Raw genomic sequence first — 22,316 nt, 5'->3', positions numbered from 1 at the left:
CAACAATCTACTTTCCATCCCTGTGATATGGTTTGGCTCTCTGTCCCCACCCAGATCTCACCTTTAATTGTAATAATCCCCAGGTGAATTGTAATAATCCCCACGTGAATTGTAGTAATCCCCATGTGTCAAGGGCAGGACTGGGTGGGGATAATTGAATCATGGGAGTGGTTTCCCCCATACCTTTCTTGTGATAGTGAGTGAGTTCTCAGGAGATCTGATGGTTTTATAAGGGGTTTCACGTCTGCTCAGCACTCATTCTTCTTCCTGCCGCCATGTGAAGAATGATGTGTTTGCTTCCCCTTCTGCCATGATTGTAAGTTTCCTGAGATCTCCCCAGTACTGTGGAAACACAAGACAATTAAAGCTCTTTCCTTTATAAATTACCCAGTCTTGGTTATGTCCTTTTAGCAATGGGAGAATGGACTAATACACCCTGTATGGAGCATAAAATATTTCAGAAAGTTTAAATAAGTGAAGAAAACAAATGTTTTAAATTTATTCTTGGTTAATTTGTTTCAGTCACAAATAACAAAATAAGGCACACTTGGTAATAGTGTAGCTGAAAATTGTAACAAATTTATTTACAATAACTATACAATGAAGACTGGATTTTAATCATGTTTTTCTCTTTCAACAATGAGCACATCTTTGACCTATGAATTCATGGATTATAATAATTCTCATTGCCTACCTGAATGAACCAGTCATACATAACCATTTTAGCCTTTTCTTCCTTACAGTTTATAATTTTATATAATAACAGCTGTCAGTAAACATGGAGACTTACTAAGCTAATGAATAATCATCCTTCACATTATAATTATAATTCTGCTCATCATTAACATATTTTCTAATTATTATTTTTTTTATTACGGACATAAACACAGTTTGTCAGGGATCTGGAATGTCAAGTTAAGGACATTTTTCTTCTGTTGTATACGTGGTGATAAGTATGAAGAGGAAGGAGTAAAGAATTAGCGCCAAGTCACCAAGTCCAGTTCCTGACACATAGAAGATAAGCGCTAGTTGAGTGACTGGGATTAGCATTTATTGAGTGTCTACTATGTGCCAAGCAGTACTAGGTACTTTACATCATTATCGCTTCTAATCCCCTAGTTCTTGTAGTTGTGGGTATTACCATTCCCATTTCTCCAATAAAGAAGCAAAGACTCAGAGAATTTAACTTACTTGCCTATAACTTGGCTGCATTGCTAAAATTTGAAACCAGATTTGTTCAACTGTAAATCCCAGATCTTTCTTTCATACTCCTGACACCTGAAAATATTGATCACTGAAAATTATTCACAAACTATATGATCAAGGATTGCAACCTCGGTTCAACAGTGAGCAATAATACAGTGATTTACGCTTCAGCAGGTTTTATTTTAAAATAAAATACATTTCATTTTAAAGATGAAATCATTTCTAGTGAAATATGATACATTTATATCATATTGGCATTCACATCAATATCATTTTAAGAAAACCTTTAACAGAATCATAGAAGCTGAGGGTCTAAAGAGACTTCAAACTTTGGCTAATCATTGTAGGAAATTTATGTCTGTTGTTCTGATCAGGATGTTGAACCCTTCTAATACATTATGTTGGAAATTTGCTAGACATACTCTTTGCTAAAGAAAGAGAAATCATGGAGAGTAGAGTGGGTTGCCAAGGAATCAATGGCACATAAGGAAGACAAATTGATGGAGAAATTTAGAAGTAAATTCAAGTGCTTCATTTTCCATCTTCAGATCTGAAGACCAACAGATATAAATACTCAACTGGTGCTGGACTGGCTGAAATTTGAGATCTCTTTAGACCATGTAGCTCTTTGGTGATACCGAAGGCCTTTCTAGAATTGTCATGATGATGATGATGATGATGATGATGATGATGATGATGATGATGAAATCCATAAAACCTCTTGAAGCTGCGAGGGTGGAAGAAGGGATATTTAGAAACTTCACTTAAGTTGTGTGTGTTCAAGTGGTTATTGGGAATTTGGAAGCACATAGAGTATATTCGGACCCAACTGAATTTTGGCTGAATAGTGGCCTCTCAGATAGGTCCATATCCTAATTGCCAGAATCAGTGAATGTTACCTAATACAGAAAGAGGAACTTAGCATGTGTGATTAAGTGAAGGACCTTGAGATGGGAAGATTATCCTGGATTATCCAAGTGGATGCATGCAAACACAGCAGTTCTTCAAAGAGGGATGCAGGAGGCATCAGTGTCAGAGGAGAAGGCCATGTACTAATGGAAGCAGAGATTGGAACAATGCTCACTGAAGGTAGAGGAAGGGGGGATTACAGACCAAAGAATATAAGTGGCAACTAGAAGGTGAAAAAGGTAAGGAAGATTCTCCCCTCAAAGACTCCTGAAGAAGCCAGCCAGCAGACACCTTGACTTTAGCACGGTGAAACTGATTTTGGACTTCTAACCTCCAGAACTTGGGAAGTTAGAGATAAACTGGTTTCATTTTAAGCCACTAAATTTGTGGTAATTTGTTATCCAGCAATAAAAATCTAATACAGTGACACTAACCAGAACTGAAATAGCTGCCTGAGCACTTTTTCTACCGAATAATTCTTTAAAGAAAAATGAGTTTTAAAAGGCAAGTCATAGCATTAACAAGATGTGCTTGTAGCTGCAGAACTCATATTACAGGTAAGTAGCAGAAATCCTGACACTGCCCAGTAACATGTTTGGCTCCAGGAGGTTTTGCCTATGTGTTCACTTTTATGGACAGTAGGGCTGGTCTTTAAGTCTGACCTCTCTCATGACCTCCAAACCCACATTTCTTATTGCCACATTTCTAGGCTTCTAACCCTTGGATGTCCTTGGACATCCTACCACAACCCAGGGTTAACAGATGAAATCCAATGTCACGGTTATCTATCTAGGAAAGCATACAGTCAATATCCCGGGATTCTTTCTCATCATACGGGGTCTGCTTGCAAAAGTCATACCACTGTCCCCTGGTGCTCCTTATTTCCTTTTTGATTGCATACCACCACCCAGATCCAAAATGTTATGTCATCTTTGGCAGCTCCTTCTGGGCTCATTCCTTATTTAATTAGCCAACCAAGTATTGTAGGATCTGTTGTCTGCTTTCTACTCCCACTGTTCAAGCTAAGGTCCTGGAGATCTGCTGCAAAGAGAGTGGCCTCCTAATGATTTCGGATTTCAGTCTCCAATGCTTATTTCCACATTCTCAGATAAATATTCCTAAAGGAATGTCCCTTCTAATCATGTCATTTCACTGCTTTCCTTTGTTCACCATGGCAACTAAAAATTATTCACATTCCCCTCGCTTTTCCCATTTTATTTTCCTTCTCTTCCCTATTCCTATACCCTTCCTCTACCTTCTAATCTAGGATCCTTGTTGTTCTCCAACAAATCTTGCTTCCCTACCTCCATGTCCTTAATCTATATTTGTTCTTTAAGTAGAAAATTCTCCTTGTAGGAGCCTCACTCCTGCATGCTGAAATATCACCTATGTAAAATAAAGTAAGAAGGTATGGTGATATTAAAATATGGCCACCCATTATTTAATGTGTTTCTCTTCAAAAGAGGGAGGGGAGTGTAATTCCCTTCCTCTTGAGTGTAGGTTAGACTAAGACTTGATTTGAATAAATAGAATATGGTAGAAGTGACACTGTGTAACTTTAAGGTCATAAAAAGCATTGTGGCTGCCTTCCTGCTTTCCCCAGGAAGCTATCTGCCATGTCATGAGAATACTCTATGAAGAAATTCTATGGACAGGACCATGTGGCAAGGAACTGAGGCATCCTGCCATGTGAGTGAGCCATCTTACAGCCCCACCAAGGGCTCAGATGACAGCATCCCCAGATGACACTTTGGCTGCAACTTTATGAGGGACCCCAAGCCAGAAGCATCTAGCTAAGCCACTCCTGAACTCCCAGCCCACAGGCACTGTGATATAATAAGTGTTTGTTGTTTAAAGCCATTGTATTTTGGGATAATTTGTTATTCAGTAATAGATCATTAATATAATAGTCAGTCATTTTTATTATTTCAACAAGAATTTATTGAATGCATTTGATGTGTTGGATTAGAACTTAGGGCCTGGGAATGCAGGACTAAGCTTACAAATCTGGTGTCTGCTCTTAGGCTAATTACAGTTTGGCAGGGAAACACACATTAAATGAGTAATTACTTACATAATTATCTCATTACCATTATGATAAGATCTATAAAGTAGGAGACAATTGAGCCATGATAACATTAACTAATCTGCTTTGGCAGAGTTGAGAAGACTTCTAAGCACTAAGACTTCTAGGAGTCCCCATGTGATGGTCCAGGGCTTTGAAGAGCCCTTTGGGCAGTGGTAGAATCCAGTGGTTAGAAAGGTGAGCTCTAGATTCAACTGCTTGGATTTGAATCATCTCTGGCTCTTAGTAATTGCATGACTTCTGGCAACTTTCTTCCCTCTGACTCAGTTTTCTCATCTGAAAGTGGCCATAATAATCCTTTTTGGATGGACTAAATGAACTCATACATGTGAGGCATCTAGAATAGTGCCTGGCATATTGATTGTGCTCAGTAGAAATTAGCTACTCCATTTTGAGTTTCTCTGCCTGGTCCACTTTTGGATTCTAAGTCAATGTACCTAACCCATCACTCTTAAGTCCTAGCTCCATCTCTGTATGATATAATTGGGAGTCCTGTTTCATTAACCCAAAGCTGTAAGAAGTCACCGTCTTGGAACATGACTTTGGGTGACACACAAAGTTGACACCTGGGATTGAGGGGTTTTAGGGTGTTAGAAGCAGAAGGACACCTAGGAAGTCCTTACAAAACTCTTGCATCACGCTAGCTCAGGAACAAACCTACACAAACACCACAAATTCTTTGCCTCCAGACTTGTACAATTTGTACAATTTTTAGTATTATACAACTAAGTCTTCTAATATAGCAAGAGACTTCCATCCAGATCCAATTAAAGGCTTTTTTATGTCATCATTGCATTTTCCTCTAAATGCTTAAAAAATGCTTGTCATGCAGTGAAATGTAATAGGGCACAGAAGGAAAAGAAATTAGTTGCAAATACTTTGGCTCATACAAATGAATGAAGATGTATTTTTAAAGGATATATCCAGGCAAGATTAAAACTCAGAATAGCCTACCCATGTGATATGAGTCAGCACCACACAAATAACATGATGGTAAACTGTGCACCTCCTAACACATGAACCAAAAGTGCCTATAAAATATTCTGAACTGACAGTTGGTGTGTGTGGCTGTAGCCACAAAATTACACACACACACACACACGACAATAAATAAGGGGAAAACATTCATTCAAGTGTATGCTGGTGCTGTGCCAAGTGTTTGATTTTAATTGAGCTTAAGCCCTCTTTTCTCTGTTTTTCCTCATCATTCAACCATGCCTACCCTGAAACTTAGACAAATCTGGATTAGAAAATCATTAAGACACCCCCCAAAAATAAAAGCTTAGGTATGACCCTATCCTGCTATTTTGCTTACTTTTCCCCATTCATTGTTTGCTAGTTTCTCTTCCAATTATCTCCTGCAGTGCCAAACATATTGTGTCGAACAGCAAATTCTGCCTTTACACTATCCAAAATAATTGTTCTAGATGGGATGGGGAAACATCATTTTTCTACTCAAAACAATTTCCAGATGAACACTCATGACTTGCACTACTCATATACAACAGACTTTTCCAGGCATTTTTGGCACCAGAGAGAGCTCATAATCATGATACTGAAACTGGTAGATGCACTGAAGTGTCCGTTGAAATGAACCACACCACCAAACTTGACACGCAAAATGAACATATTTCGTTAGCTCACTCACTTCAGGAGAGCTGTAATTCACTTTAAGAAATTAGAGATTTCCTTTGACCAGGCCTATGAGTATGAGGTGGAACTAAAAGTTGTCAACAGTCATTCTTTCCAAATTGCTTTGGCCATTCTGCACAGATTTACGCACATAGTGCACTCAGAAGCAGTGAAAAAATTCCAAAAGCATGGAGCTGTATCAACGGATCCCAGTAAAATGCACAGGGAATATCTGGAGTCGTAGATGAATTTATATAAGCAAAACTTTAACCCACGTTCTCTGAGCTACCTGCAACTCTTAGTGTGGACTTTTAAAAGATATGGTCACATTGAGGTCGGTGTTGTGGTAAAAGGTACATTGCATTCCAGAAAGCTGTTTGTTACTTTGATTCACAAAACGTGTATTAGTTAAAACTTTCTTCCCCAAGTAATAGAGATTCTCGTTGTCTTAAATAAGAATGGAGAATTTATTTTAAAGACAGGGGTTTGACTTGAACTTTAGGTCAAGATACAGCCAGTTCTTGCAAGAACTGGACACAGGAAGCTAGGTAGCGTTCTTTCTCTCCTGCCCCTGTGTAGGTTGCTCAGCACTGGGATCTTTGCCTTGGCAGCCACAGGCCTCCCAATAGCAGCAGCTGAATCCAATATGCAGTTTTTCAACATATGTAGCACCAGCTTCATTGCACCCCCGTAAGTACATCAGCCCAAGCACTGGCCGGCCAATGCCTCCTCCTCAGAAATCTAAAACTAGCTCCATAAAGTGCTTCTTCTGAGCTACAGCTCTGGGACCCCTCCTCCACGCTTCTAAATTGTCGTCATTTCAGTGTCTTCCTTTTGGGCCTTCAGCCCTAAGAGTGATAGCTCCTTCCTATAATTGCTACCTCTAAGTTTTTTCTTTTTGGTTACATAATTGACAACTTTAGATCTAGTTAACATTTCTTTGTATTAAATTATTTCTTGTTCAAACGACTGGAGAGTTTTCTGTCTCACTGGACCCTGACTGATGTAAGTGTCTATTATGGAACTACATTATTTCTGTAGTCCTTCTAGCTTTAAAATTTTCTAATACATAAATACACTTTGGTAAATCACAAGAATTATATGATTATAATAACAGTAGTTGAGCATTAATGGCAAATGCCTATACTCTAAGCACCATGATAAGAGGTGTACTTTGGCCATCTCATTTAGTCCTCACAATAACCTATGTGGCATGTCACATGCATATTCTAGTTTTACAGAAGAAATAACTGAGGTTCAGGGAAATTCCACAGCCTATGCAAGGCAGAAGGCTAGTAAGTAAGTGATAGAGCCTAATATTCAATGTGGTTACTGGTTCTTCTCTTTGTTCCTTTCAACCAGCTCTCATAGCACTTAACCATGGTGTAGTAGTTACTCGATTTCATGGCAGTTCCCCTCAGAAAGAAAGATCAGAATAAGAGCAGAGACCAAGGTTCTATCTAGCTTTTATTTCTAATGTTGTCACTATTATGGAAGGACCACAGTAAATATTTGTTGAGTTGAAGTTTGAAACTTGAAGAAACCAATCTGGAGGATTTGAAAAGACAGAATGACTCATGAAGAGAAGTTAAGTCCTAGAGCTATTTGGAGCAGCCAATTGAAATGGCTTTCAAAACAGATGTAGGCCTTGGCATCTAAATAGTATGATTATGTGCCCAGGAAAGGAGAATTTCATGCAAGTTACTCTGTATGCAAGATCCAAGTAAGTTTTCTGAAACTGGTGTCAACCCAAGAAGGGTGGACCTAAATCCCAGAGAAAAAAGTCTTCACTATGAACACAAAGGTACAAGAGACCTCTGGTTTGAACTAAAAACTCCAACTGATACTAAATCGAGGACATATAATTTCCTAATTCAAATATAATTTTGCCCTAAGACGTCCTCATACTTTAAAACAGTAGGCTGTGCACGGTGGCTCACGCCTGTAATCCCAGCACTTTGGGAGACCCAAGCAGGCGGATCACTTGAGGTCAGGAGTTTGAGACTAGCCTGGAGAACATGGTGAAATCCTGTTTCTACTAAAAAAATAAAATAAAAAATTAGCTGGGCGTGGTGGCAGGTGCCTGTAATCCCAGCTACTCGGGAGGCTGAGGCAGGAGAATGGCGTGAACCCAAGAGGCGGATCTTGCAGCAGTGAGCCGAGATCGCGCCATTACATTCCAGCCTGGGCAACAGAGTGACTCTGTCTCAAAAAAAAAAAAAAAAAAAAAAAAGTAGTTGGTCCACTTTTATATGGCCATACAGGGGACCCAAGGACATTGCTTTCATGGCGAGATAAACCCTAGCTCCTGGGAAGTAATAGCAGACAGTCATCCAAACTATAGTGACATTAGCAGAAACCCTTTCAATTAGAGATTATCCCAAGGCTTCATCTAGTTAGGGTGCAGCATTTCCTCTTGAGAAAAGTATAACAATTTTTCTCTAAATTGGATGGCTTAACTATTACCACAATGGTAAGTTATATAGTTGAAAATTTAAACTCTTTATATTCAAAGCACCAGAATGACCTAGAGAATCAATTAATTTGTCCTGCTATTCAGTGAAATTTTTGTAGTTTCAAGTGCACCAAAATGTGTATTGGCAACAGAAAAATAATTAGTTCAAAAAACTTCACAAACTTTCAAATTTACACACTTGGGAAGTTACTTTACATTTCCTTTCCTAGTGTGCCCATTTGTTTGGGATTAATAAATGCTCAGGCACTCAGCTGCTCACATATTTTTCACAGCTGTTTGTTAAGAGACCCTGAGAATGTTTCAAAGTTCAAGTTGGTGTCAAGCTGTTTGAATTTCCAAATTCAACTTCTAGGCAAAAAAAGCTAGCGTCTCTCAAGTCTGTTGTTATGGACTTTTTGGTGATATTTCAATGCAAGAAATTCACTTTTTGTTTTGTTTTCTTTTGCATCACAAATGGATCATGTTTTATTGACCATTAAACTATGAATCTTTAAAAAAAATGAGTTGAATGGTCATGAAGGTATGAATTTTTCTGTTTGCCTTACAATGAGAACTTTTCCCTGTAGAAATATATGACTTAATAAACTTACAAAATTTTAGACTGTAATAAAATATCCAAAATTCGTCCATACCCAAGCAAACTGAAAATCTTAACTAATCTTTCTCAATTATCTAGTCCTTAGTTTCTCCATAAATATAAAGCAGGACACACACAAAATAATAAAACGAATTTTTTTTTTTTTTTTTTTTTTTTTTGAGACAGAGTCTCACTCTGTTGCCCAGGCTGGAGTCCAGTGGTGCAATCTTGGCTCACTGCAACATTTATCTCCTGGGTTCAACCTATTTTCCAGCCTCAGCCTCCTGAGCAGCGGGACTATCACCATTCCTGGCTAATTTTTGTATTTTTAGTAGAGACAGGGTTTCACCATGCTGGCCAGGCTGGTCTCAAACTCCTGACCTCAGGTGATCCACCCGCCTTGACCTCCTAAAGTTCTCGGATTATAGGCATGAGCCATGGTGTCTGGCCTAAATTACAATTTTGATGACTATCCCTCCAAATGCCAAGTGATGAAGTAATGGTCTTCAACTAAATATTGAAAATCTGCATATTAAAAATTGAAAACCTGTATATGAAAATGTATAGACATCGGAGATCCAGCCAGCTGGCAAAATTGATGTTAGACTACATAATACTTTTTTTTAAGTAATAAAAAGAAATGAGAATTTGGTTAAATATTATGGTAGAAATTTTCAAGTACCTTAGCTAATATTTAGAGTTTATTGGCTATTTAAAAACACTCCTTTGAGTTTCAGCTGATTCTAAACAACATCTGTGATCCATATCCCTAAAGTCTGCAGAAGCATAACATCCACACATTATTTGGTTTCACAACTGAATGTTTTGATATTCAGCTATATTAAAGTAATGAGCCCAATTACTAAAATAATCTTACACAGTTTTCCCAGACAAAAAGAACGATTGTGTTTGCGAGTCCTTCTGTTTCTACCAACCATCTTAAACACCAGCCTATTGTAAATTATAAAGCCCTGCTTAATCACAGCAGTGCATTGTCTGCAAACTTCCCTAAAATACCTACTTTAGAATATCAGGCACACTCATTGATAAACAAATACACATTTCGAAAGAATCCTTTGCCAATTTTAACCAATTAAAGATGAAAGCTATGATATTGCTGAAGGCAAATAAAAGATTTTCTTTTCTTTTGCTCTTGCCCATAGCAACTAATGACAATAGCGTTTTAAAATATCAAAAGTTAGATCCCCGAAATCACTCACATTATTAAAATGACCTTTGTTTAAAGTATAACAAAGTACATTAAAATATTGTATGTGAGGATATATGTTTACAAAGTGAAGAATGCCAATATTAACAAGGGCTGGAAGAAAGGATCACTCACTAGCCTTCTAAGCCTGATCTATCATCATTATTTAATATCGTGCCATCATTGACCAAATTGCCAATTTGTTCTGAAATTGTCAACTAGAAACATGACACAGTTAGATAAGCAAATTATTATTTCCCAATAATTTCCAATAAGTTGTTGGCTCCCTGAACCACTTGTTATGAAAACAGTTTGAATTGAACTTGCCAATTTCATAATTTGATGATCACTAGTTTCCCTTTCACAAAGGTTTAGTCTGGCCCTTACATTAAATCAAATTCCCACATGGATGCATCCCTTCACCACCTTCCAACCCCTCACGACCTGTCACACACACCCAGGCCCACAGGTGCACCATGAACCCTCCCTACTTGCTGGGGGTTAGCCTTTTTTTTTTTTTTTTTTTTTAGATAGTGTCTTGCTCTGTTACCCAGGCTAGAGTGCAGTGGTGCTATCTCGGCTCACTGAAACTTCCGCCTCCCAGGTTCAAGCAATTCTCCTGCCTCAACCTCCCAAGTAGCTAGGATTAGAGGCGTGAGCCACTGCGCCTGGCCTTAGACTTTTATTGGATGATGTAGTTCAGACAACGTAGTAAGACAACTTTTAACCTGCTGCTGCTAAACCAAAATGGTTTTGATTTGGTTCCCATTCATAGCTTGTTTAAAATACAATTGACACTGAACAATCCAGAGAGGCAGGACTCAGTAACGTTGCCAAAAAAATTCTTCTGTTAATACACTCATTTCTCTGAATTAAGAGCTCAAACCTCACATGTGAGGAGTATGTGTGTTCATCTTATCTTTGTCTTCAAGTTTGATACTCAGAGCAGCCCACTCATAAGTTTAATGTGTTTCTACACTAGAAAAAGGAATGAAACAGCATTTACTGGGACTCACTGTGAGCCAGGCATTGAGGGAGATTTCACCTAGGCTTCAATTAATGAACCCTCCAATAATCCTTTGAGATTGGAATGATTATAACATCCCCCCATTTACAAATAAGGTAACCAAGACTCAGAAACTAAATTTGATCTTAGTAGTAAGTGACCTGGATCTGAATCCAGGGAAAATTGGGTTTGTTTAAGTAAAACTGAATCTGATTTCTGGGCTGGCGATCTGCTGGGATGATACAAAATGTTGCCCAAATGGGTCAGTAGACAGTGGGCATTTTGCAATACCCCGCACAACCTGCAATTAATGAGTATTTGAGTTGATATTTCTTTAATATTTGCCTTTCCTGTTTCCTTGTAAGCTCTATGAGAAGATGTAGGTAGTTTCATCCATCGCTCTATTTCCAGTGCTAGCACGTAGGAGGCGTTCGCTAAATATCTTCTGACTGTCTAATGTGCTCTGCCTCTCCTGCTCGTTTTCTCAAAGACATCTAAGCAGATTGGCACAAGGACAGAATAATCCTGGATATACCCACCAACAGACTTCTCTGTCAATTTAATCCTGTGCCTCACCAATGCCCCTTATCTTTTAGAAGCCAACAATAACCAGCCTTTAGCTAATTGCTTTCAAATCGATTAGGAGTGTTTCCAAGTAGAATAATAATAGATTCAGTCATTATTGAACTCTGACAGTATGCCACATACTTAAGCGCATACATGCATCATCTTACAGTAGATGTTATCATTCTCCCAATTTTACGGATTAAAATTTGTACTGTAGTGTGGGCACTGTGGCTCAGGAGGACCTGCCAGGCCATGTGAAGGACAGCTGTAGCACCGCCCTGGTGCTATGCTCATTCAAAGACTCCAGCTGCAAGCACAGGTGCCCTAAGTGGGCAATGGCATGGCATGTGGAGGAGAGTATGAAGCCACATCTGGTCATAATGTGTGCTCTGTTGATCTGGCAATGGCAGGAGCTGCAGGACCTTCAGCAAGAGCTGGAGGAGCTATCAGCGGGCAGTGATGGTATGCTTATCTGGAAGACTGGCAGCTGTGGTCGGTGGCTACAGGAGGCCAAGGCCAAGTCCAACCTTGAGTGCTTCAGCCCAGCCTTCTACACACATAAGTGTGGTTACAAGCTGCAGGTGTCTGCATTCCTCAATGACAAAGGCAGTGGTGAGGGCACACGCCTCTCACTATACATTGACTTGCTGCCTGGTGCCTTTGACAATCTCCTTGAGTGGTCCTTTGCCCGCTGTGTCACCTTCTGCCTGCTGGATCAGAGCGACCCTGGGCTGGCTAAACCACAGCATGTCACTGACACCTTCCACCCAGGCCCAAACTGGAAGAACTTCCAGAAGCCGGGCACCTGGGGGGGCTCCCTGGATGAGAGTTCTTTGGGCTTTGGTTATCTCAAGTTCATCTCCCACCAGGACATCCAAAAGCAAAAAACTATGTACAGTGTGGGGAATTGGTCTTGGGGTCATCAAGGGCTGGAAACAAGTGACCTCAGGGACTGTCTCCCTTCTTGGGTAGGGCAGACATGCCCTGGTGCCGGTCATACTCTACCCGGACTGAGGTGCCTTCTCAGGTGCTATGTCCTCAGAGCCATAGGGGGGTGGAAGTTGGGGATGGAGAAAGGGTAGTTCAAAGAATCTGTCTTGAGATCTGATTTTTTTCCTCTTTCCCTAGCTGTGCCCCCTCTGGTTATTTATTTCCTTAGTGCCAAGAGGGCACAGCAGGGCAGCCTTGATTTTTAAGAAATCCATAAGTGTATTTATTAGAAAAAAAAAAATTGTACTTTGGCAAGGTTAGGCTACTTCTCCTAGAAGGAAGAATTATGAAGAAGGAGGAGATAAAAAGCCAAAAGGGAGACGGGACAGTGGCTCTGGAGATGAAAAAGAGCCTAGTAACACAGATATTCAAATTTCTCAGACCTGAAACCACACCACTCTCAGCCCTTCCCCAATTCTGCAGGGCGGCCTGGGGCGTCCCTGGGGAGTGCCGCATAGGCAAGCCCATCCATGATCCTTCACTCTGGCCTTCTGGAAAGTTCACCTGCCTTCAGAATGATGCCTCAACTCTTCCTCTGTGATGTGGTTTCTCTTCCTACAAAGCAACATTCAGGAGCACCTAATACTGCAGCCCTCAAGGCACTGCCAAATGGGTCACCTTCCCTTTGGTTCCCAATGCTCCCAAACCCTGAACTGGGCTCCACCCAGATGTGGAGAAAATAGCCCGTCCAGGACTGAAATTCACACTGTGAGGCCTTTTTGAAGAAGATGTACCAGATTTCCTGCCCTTCATCCCCAGGATCTATCGATATTATCGCCTGCACTAAAACTTTCCCTCAAACTCTTTTTTTCCCCATGAAATAGGTGCCTGGGGAGGCACATAACTTGAGACACACTGAAATTCCTGGCTTAGGCTCAGCTAAGCTAGTCTCCCTTTTCCCTTTAGCAGACAGAGTTTTAGGGGAGGAAAAAAAAAAAAAAAAAAAAGCTACAGTCAAAACTGTGTCTTTGTAACCTGGGGGAAATGTTTCTCAATCCTTAAAAAAAAGTTTCTTAGCATGTTGGCTTTTGCACTTTCAGAATTTGCCTCCAGAAATACACAGGAACTGTTTAATTTGATGTTCATTGAGACAAATGCTGTAATCTGCCTTGGGAGAGCCAGCTGATAGGGAAGCTTGACTTGTAAAATAATTTTGCTTTGATGATCTCACCCAACCTATTGATTTGTCAAGAGTTTTATTCAGCAAAAGCATGATACAAAAGATGAAGTCAAGAAGAGCAGCAGTTATTTAACCACATTAGAACCCAGGTCTGTAGTTTCTTTTACTGGAGATATTTACATAAGCAGACATCATCTTTAATCTTTGTTTATAATGTCACAGTCTTGTTTTTAGTCTTTTTGTCTCTTAAAACTAAGCTGTGATTATTACTTGCACGTTTTTACTGGCTTATTCATTCCAGTTGGGATTTTCTTCCAACCTTGCCTGGGAAATCCAGTTACTAATGCAAGTACAGTGAATGGTAAGCTCAACTTCCACTAAAGTAGCCATTTCTGTTTATCAATTTCTAATTTGTGAAATACAGAGCTGACAACTGGAGATACGTAAATGAAGGAGTCTCTTACTACCTGATGCAGAGAGTTGTCTGTGCTCACCTGCATTGGTAGGAGTTTTAATTTCACCATTTTCACTACTATCTTACTTCATTGTCTGTCTTTCCCTCTCTGTGCTTCTTTTCCTTGTCTACAGGGAAGACTGTAGATGACTACAGTCTTTTCCTCTATCCTCTAAGGATAGGGTAGTCTAGGGTTTTACATTTGGCTTTGTGCAATATATATTTTTATATTTCCACTTTGAATGTATATATTAGAAGTGGCATCAAATGTATTATTGTAGATTTAACTTTTACTAACAGGAATCTAGGAAATTTGTCTGAGTCTCCACTCTATTCCCAGCAGCTAAAATAGCATCTAGTACATTACAGGCCCCCAATGCATATTGCTGCATGAAGAAATGTATCACAAGCCAGGGTTGAAAGGTAAAAGCTGTCTTCTTTAACAACTTTGCAAATCTGTTGCCAAATAATCGTGTTTCCATGGAAATGAGAGAAAACAGTCCATCATTAAATGATTGTCATTTGTTGATGAAACAGATCGATCTCAAAGATTGACCAAAAGAAATACTCATTGTTAAACATTCAGTACCCTATACTACTCCAAGAAGTCTAGATAAAGGAAATGGAAAGAGAATAAATTTCAGTTTGGGATTCACTTTGAAAGGAAGGGTTTATAAAGCCCTCCAATTGGTCCTTGAGTATCCATTCCAATTTGTTCTAATCCAGTTTAATTTCTACAAAGATTAGCCAAAAATATTAACAAGGACAGGGAGAGATTTCTGGCTTCCAGAAGTGAACACTTGAGCCACAGCCAAAGCTATCACCTCAGATGAAAATAATATGATTTACCACAAGAGTTCCTGTCTTCTTTCACTCTATTACTTCAACCAGTGTTAGAAATAGGGGGCCAAGTTTATTCAGGATGCTAATGACTGTCATCCAGATTCTGAGACTCTGTATGCAAACCGATGGTCTGAAGATGAGATCTGGCCCACACATGTATTTTATTTGACCCACACTATTTTTTTTATTGAATTAATTGCCAATACAGGAAGTCACAAGAATTCACATAAAACCCCAGCTTTCTCTTTTTTTTTTCTCAAAATATGAAAACAGAAGATACGGTGACTCTGGGTTGCAGTTAAAGTGCAAATCACCATGGCCCCACCACTGCCTATCTATATTCTGATACTGGAAATACTTTCAATTGCTATCCCTCATCAGCCTGCATTGTTTTCTTTCTAATGCCCTGTTTATCTGATATATTTACCTTATCTGTCCGGCTCTGCATGCAACTACTGTCCTAAATTGTCCCGCAAGTGTTACATTTAAACTTTTCTTGCTGCTTTTCTCTGTGAATATGTGAATGTTCTGATTGAAGCTCTATCTGTATTATTCTGCACCAACGGATCCATTTCATTAGTTTCTTCCAACCTCTTGCACATGTGGTCACTAAAGGGGTTAGGATGGAATTAGTTAAAAGACTAGTCAAGTGATGAAATCAGTCATTTCTGTGACTATGGGTATAGGTAGGGTTTCCTAATAAACATACTGAATGCCTCATTAGCCCATTCAACTTGGGTGGGCTCCGTACGCTCTTAGCAAAAGAGAAAAATAAGCAGAGTTTTTGGGAGGAAGGCTAAGCTTTTGAATCTTTATTGGAGCATATGTTACATACTTATATATGCATATAATGCTACACACACATATGCATATATATATATACACACATATATACTCATATATTGTTAAAATCATAGGTGAAATTATCTTGTCTCCTGTGGGCTCATTTAAAGTGTTTTTCAAGTTAATTTTAACTATAAAATGTTTTTCTTTTCCCTTTATCTTTTTAATTTTTTATATACTTACATTACTTTTATTATGATAGTACCTCAATATTATAAACACAAAATTAGAAATTAATACTAAATATACATAATTTTGAACAAATTTATATCCAAAATACATTTCTAATTAAATACAAACAAAACAACAAAAACAATACAATTCAAATGACTAACTCCAATTTAATATGGTCAGCAGTATTGTTAAATTGTTCATAGTGGACACTTACTGTGGGATACGGGGACTTTTGTGGAAATCAGACTGTACAATTCCACAGTTCCTTCTACAAAGTCCTTGGGACAAGATGTACCACTGAATCTGGAAATTTTTATATTTATAAAAGGGGAAGTACCCAATAATCAAATCCATTAAGATCTACAGTACTATATATGAGTATATGACTATTCCCAGTAAATGGGATCATAAAAACTATAAATACCTCATGTCAGTGCAGGTCAGTTTTTATCACCAAATGAGTTTTTCACAAACTTACAAAAGTTTGAGGGTTTTGAATTGTGGATACAAGTCTATGAGGTATGTGACATTCATCCACATTATCCAACTATAAACTCTTTAAAGAAGAAGGAAGAAGAGCAAAATGATAATTAAAATAATAATAATATCATTGATTAGCTTCTTCTCGTGCCCTACATCTATGTTATTCATTCTTTACTACAATCCCATAAGGTAGGTCTGATTATCCTCACTTTTTGGAAAAAGAAGCTAAAACTTTGGCGGTCATAAGAATGCCTTTCAAAATGCTGCCTTGGAGATGCTGACTCACAAGTAGTATAACCTGGGATAGTCACCAAGAAAGTTTGTGCTACTTTTTTTTTTTTTTTTTTAAATACTTTAAGTTCTAGGGTACATGTGCACAATGTGCAGGTTTGTTACATATGTATGCATGTACCGTGTTGGTGTGCTGCACCCATTAACTCGTCATTTACATTAGGTATATCTCCTCATGCTATCCTTCCCCCCTCCTCCCTCCCCACAATAGGCCCCAATGTGTGATGTTCCCTTTCTGTGTCCACATGATCTCATTTTTCAGTTCCCACCTATGATTGAGAACATGCGGTGTTTGGTTTCCTGTTCTTGTGATAGTTTGCTGAGAATGATGGTTTCCAGCTGCATCCATGTCCCTACAAAGGACACAAACTCATCCTTTTTTATGGCTGCATAGTATTCCATGGTGTATATATGCCACATTTTCTTAATCCAGTCTGTTACTGATGGACATTTGGGTTGATTCCAAGTCTTTGCTATTGTGAATAGTGCTGCAATAAACATACGTGTGCATGTGTCTTTATAGGAGCATGATTTATAATCCTTTGGGTATATACCCAGTAATGGATGGCTGGGTCAAATGGTATTTCTAGTTCTAGATCCTTGAGGAATCGCCACACTGTTTTCCACAACTAGTTTACAGTCCCACCAGCAGTATAAAAGTGTTCCTATTTCTCCACATCCTCTCCAGCACCCGTTGTTTCCTGACTTTTTAATGATTGCCATTCTAACTGGTGTGAGATGGTATCTCATTGTGGTTTTGATTTGCATTTCTCTGATAGCGAGTGATGATGAGCATTTTTTCATGTGTCTGTTGGCTGCATAAATGTCTTCTTTTGAGAAGTGTCTGTTCATATCCTTTGCCCACTTTTTGATGGGGTTGTTTTTTTCTTGTAAATTTGAGTTCTTTGTAGGTTATTATGGATATTAGCCCTTTGTCAGATGAGTAGATTGCAAAAATTTTCTCCCATTCTGTGGGTTGCCTGTTCACTCTGATGGTAGTTTCTTTTACTGTACAGAAGCTCTTTAGTTTAATTAGATCCCATTTGTCAATTTTGGCTTTTGTTGCTGTTGCTTTTAGTGTTTTAGACATGAAGTCCTTGCCCCTGCCTACGTCCTGAATGGTATTGCCTAGGTTTTCTTCTAGGGTTTTTATGGTTTTAGGTCTAACATTTAAGTCTCTAATCCATCTTGAATTAATTTTTGCATAAGGAGTAAGGAACGGATGCAGTTTCAGCTTTCTACTTATGGCTAGCCAATTTTCCCATGTGCTACTTTTTATTCAAAATAATCTCTCTATTAATTTGAATAAGAAAAAGGAATAAGGCTGGATTAATAATAATGTGCACTTAAGACAGTGATATATAGGTATGGTCAGGTCGTGTGTGTTTGAATAATACTAGTATGGATAATATAACTTCAAAAAATTATAAATTTGAATTCTTATAATTCATAACTAGGCAAATATTTAATTTTTTCCCAAAGAAAATAATGTTTTAGGAAAATCAGTAGTATAAGCAAGACAGTTGTTATCTTATTGGAAGGAACACCAACTACGAAATCCATAAAGAAAAGACCTATAGATTTGGGAGCATAAAGCCAAAATATTCCATATTCAATGTTTTCCAATTCAAGAGACACACAGAAAACCAGATAATTATTTGCCAGTCAAGTGGTGAAACATTCTTAATACATAAAAAAGGAGCACCTCTAAGTAAGCAAGAAAAATACAAAGATTCTAGTAAAAATAGGGTGTCAAGAGAGGATAGCCAGATCCCAAGCCAAGAGGTTAGGCTGGCCAATGAATATATAAAAATATTTTCAACCTCTTCAGAAAACATAAGTAAATAAAGAGATAATAAATAAAACAATGCCACCTACTACATTATAAAAGATGAACAAGATTAATAATGCCCAGAGTTGGCAAGAATATGGAGATGTATCACATTTATCTACACTTGGTTGAAGTAAAAACTAATATAAAACTTCTATAATAAAATGTGGATTGCACTATCTAAAAAGAAAATACCTTTAGCCCAGTAATCCCACTCCTATGAATATATCATAAAAGTATAATTAAACAAGCATACAAAAAGGTCTGCATGGGTTCCTGCAGCAATAGTATAATAGTGAAAATTTGGAAATAGCCTGTAAGCCTAAACAGGGAGGGTTGGTTAAATATGTTACATTTCTTAGAAAGGAATATAATGCAGCCATTAAAAAGGAATGACATATCTGAATACTCAATAAAAAGGAATTTTGAAAAGCATTTTATAAAAGATAATGTCTAGTTGATTTTACTTTTGTGTTCATAGGAATACTGCAATCAGTAGGGCATGAGTAGGAAATATCTATTTTTTTTCTCCCTTCAAACATATTTGATTTGATTTTGCTTCTCTGTACAATTGTCTCAGGTAAGATTCTCCAGGAACTTAACTCTGAGACAGAGTCTAGTTGTAAGATGTTTATCACAGACAGCCCTTGGGAACAATACCTGTTAAAGAGGGAAAGGGAGCAGATTGGACAGGGAGAAGGTGAGCTCTGGTGCCTGCCAGCCCAATGACACCTTGGCCAACTTTAGGGAGCTCTGGAGCCAAAATGGTCCCATAATGGACTGAAATGGCAAAGCCTCTATATCCTCCTCCTTAGTCGTGGGATCTGGGCTACCCTGGGAGGGATGTGATGGACTTGAGCAGGTGGCTGTCTCCAGCTGAGGCCATCCCCACAGGAGGCTGAGGCCAGGTTTTCTCCTGACAGCACTCCAAATGGCTGGGACAAGAAGTTCCACTTGAAGGGGGATTTGCATGGCATTTCATGTGTCTGCCACAACAATATCTTGGTTATATCTCACTGTTTTTTCATTGTGTTCAGGTTGAAAACATATTTTAAACCTAAATCTCACATCTTAGGTTTTTGCCCTTCCCCACACTATCAGGTGAGGCTCAGAGCCTAGCTGGAGGTAAGGGAGATCAGTAATCTATTAACCTAAGTCATCTATGAACCTACTTTTTTGCTTTTTTTGCAGCTCCACTCTACCTCCATAGGCAGCCAAGGGTGGGCTCCTTACAGGATGCCTGGCATGCACATGACTCAAAAGAAATTCCACCACCCCTGGTCTGTGAAGGGGATCACTCCTGGTGCAATTATTTCTCTCCCTTGAAGGAGACTTTGGGATTCTCCCAGGGAGAGATACGCACTATCTATGTGTCTGTGTCTTTAGACTCTGGGCCATGTGCAGCTCTCGCGAGACTCTCCTGTGTTTTAATCAGGGAGCAGACCAGGAAAAGCCTCTGTGTTTTCTTCTATTAGGTTGGTGCAAAAGTAATTGCAGTTTTTGCAATTTTCATTGCAGGTCTGTCTTACAATGCAGCAAGCTTCACTTGTGGCAGTAAGGTACCATTTTCCTCTGCTGGCAGGGGCCTCACCCTATCTCTGGATCCTACACCTGCCTTAAGAGGAGGAGACACGCTACAGTATTGCCTCCTCCTGTGTGTTTCCTTATGTTAAATGATTTTTCCCCAGAAGTGTCTCTAGCCATTCATTACATAAGGGCTGGAGTGGGTCCTGGACGTTGACAGTGGAAAGCCAGTTGGACATCTTTCAGTAAGAATGCTCCAGCCCCTCTCTCTAGAATGTGTGGGTACTTGTCTTCCATTGTCCTGAGATTTGGGGCCTCAGCTAACACTCCAAAACAACTCGAAGAACCCCATTTAATAGCTAGTTACATGTGTAAAATTGTTTACATGCACACACACACACACACACACACAAGAAGGAATATTTGCCAAAATGCTGATGTTGGTTGTCTCTAGGTAGTTGAATTTAGGATGAATTTTCTCTGTTCTTTAACATTCTATTCTGAACATGTGCTATTTTTTGAAGTCAGAAATGAAAAGGGGAAAGAAAGAGCACCAGGCTTGGAATCCAGTGTCCTTGGATGCCTGTGTCCTAGTCCTGGATGGGCCATGTAACAAGTTCTATAGACTTGGAAGAATGATTTAAACTCAGTGGTCTCATCCATGAGATAGTTTAATTAGGTTAGAATAAACTATGACCTGAAGCCAGAAAGAAAACCAGCATGTTTATTCATGGCCACCAAAAGTTGCAGAATAAATATTGTACTTATGATAAGTGCGTTTCTTTATTAAGCAGATACATACCAAGTAATTGCAGTGTGCCAAATGCTAGGTTGAAATAAGGACCCAAAGATAAATGAAGCCAGTACCTAGATTCAAAGACCTCTCTGTCCAGTATGGTAGACACACCTGCAAATAAGCCCATTGACAATTCAGTGTGGTCAGTGTAGTGACATCAGCTTGTGGAAAGGGCAGATGAATTCTAGGAGGCAGGAGAGATTAGGGATCATTTTCTTGATCAGTGATACTGGTACCTAAGTGTGTTCTAAAGGATGAGGAGGAATGTATAAGGGAAACACTAGGATACTATTAAAATCACTCGAATATTTTGAAGACAAATAATATTGTAGAGGGCATTTAAGGAGAAATCCATTCTCCTTTGATGTTTTCCAGTTTAATCATTCATAGTCTCTTCCGAAACTCTTTGCAACACATCTCAATGCTTTCCTGAACCATTCATGAAGTCTAAGCATACATCTGTTTGTAGGATCTCTGCAGTGAAGAACACACAGTTCTCAAGTCTCACTTTGGTCCTACTTGCCTTCTAACACTGAAAATGCTAAGTAAACAAGATTCTTATCTATTTATTAAGACATTCACAGGGTTCTCTAAGACAAGTGTCTCCTCTTCCCCTCTAACCCCGCAATGAGTTCCTGTCAGTAGAAACTTGAAAATAATTAAGCCTAATTTCTTAAAACTATTTTCTAACTCTTGACTTTTCCCTGATTGACCTCCCTCCATCGGGACGAATTAATGAGAGTGATTCCGTTGATGCATGTGGAACCGTGGCACGTAGATGGCACCCAGAGAGGGCTCTACATCACATCCAGGTTAATCGTGGGATCAGGACACATGTGGACGCCACAGAACTGGTAACCAGGATGCAGTTAAATAAAGATTCTCTAAATATTTGTTCAACATTGATTCAACAGAGAGACAGGAAACTGCATGGAAACTGGGAAGGGAAAAGAGGCCTTGGGGGCAGCCCTCCGCCTCTCCATTAGTGTTCTAAGTGATTTAACTGCCCATGAACTTGCCCTTTTCTTACAGCAAAAATGAGGTTCCACAGAGAAATGGCACTGTGTTTTTTAGCAGGCCGTTCGGTGATCACCTAATGTGACTGCACATGCCCTTTGGAAGTCTGACCCTCTCCATCCCCAAGTGTCTCATTAGAATATCCATCCAACTATGCACAGTGGACTGCTGATCCCCAGGGGAGTCCCAGCAAGATTTAATGTCTTCATACTGTTGCACATGCAGAGCCACTTGGGTGACTCTTTTAGTGGACACCACAGTCATCCAGTCTGTAAGGATCAATC

At 39.1% G+C, this 22,316-nt stretch overlaps 1 protein-coding gene across 1 annotated transcript; it reads left to right on the top strand.

Moving 5' to 3' along the window:
• The first annotated feature begins 10,691 nt into the window (after window positions 1-10,691).
• Window positions 10,692-12,885, top strand: LOC101012840 (TNF receptor-associated factor 4-like). Its single transcript, XM_021939824.1, has one exon. The coding sequence runs from the start codon at window positions 12,002-12,004 to the stop codon at window positions 12,746-12,748; it is 747 nt and encodes a 248-aa protein (XP_021795516.1). The 5' UTR covers window positions 10,692-12,001; the 3' UTR covers window positions 12,749-12,885.
• The last annotated feature ends 9,431 nt before the right edge of the window (window positions 12,886-22,316 follow it).

Source organism: Papio anubis, chromosome 5 (assembly GCF_008728515.1).
Source record: "Papio anubis isolate 15944 chromosome 5, Panubis1.0, whole genome shotgun sequence".
Lineage (NCBI taxonomy): Eukaryota > Metazoa > Chordata > Mammalia > Primates > Cercopithecidae > Papio > Papio anubis.
The sequence above is the reverse complement of the archived record's forward strand: the minus strand, read 5'-3'. Positions and strand labels throughout refer to the sequence as shown.

Bases quoted from the DNA above. Each gene is read 5' to 3' on its own strand.
- LOC101012840 (XM_021939824.1), top strand. From the start codon at position 12,002: ATGGCATGGCATGTGGAGGAGAGTATGAAGCCACATCTGGTCATAATG.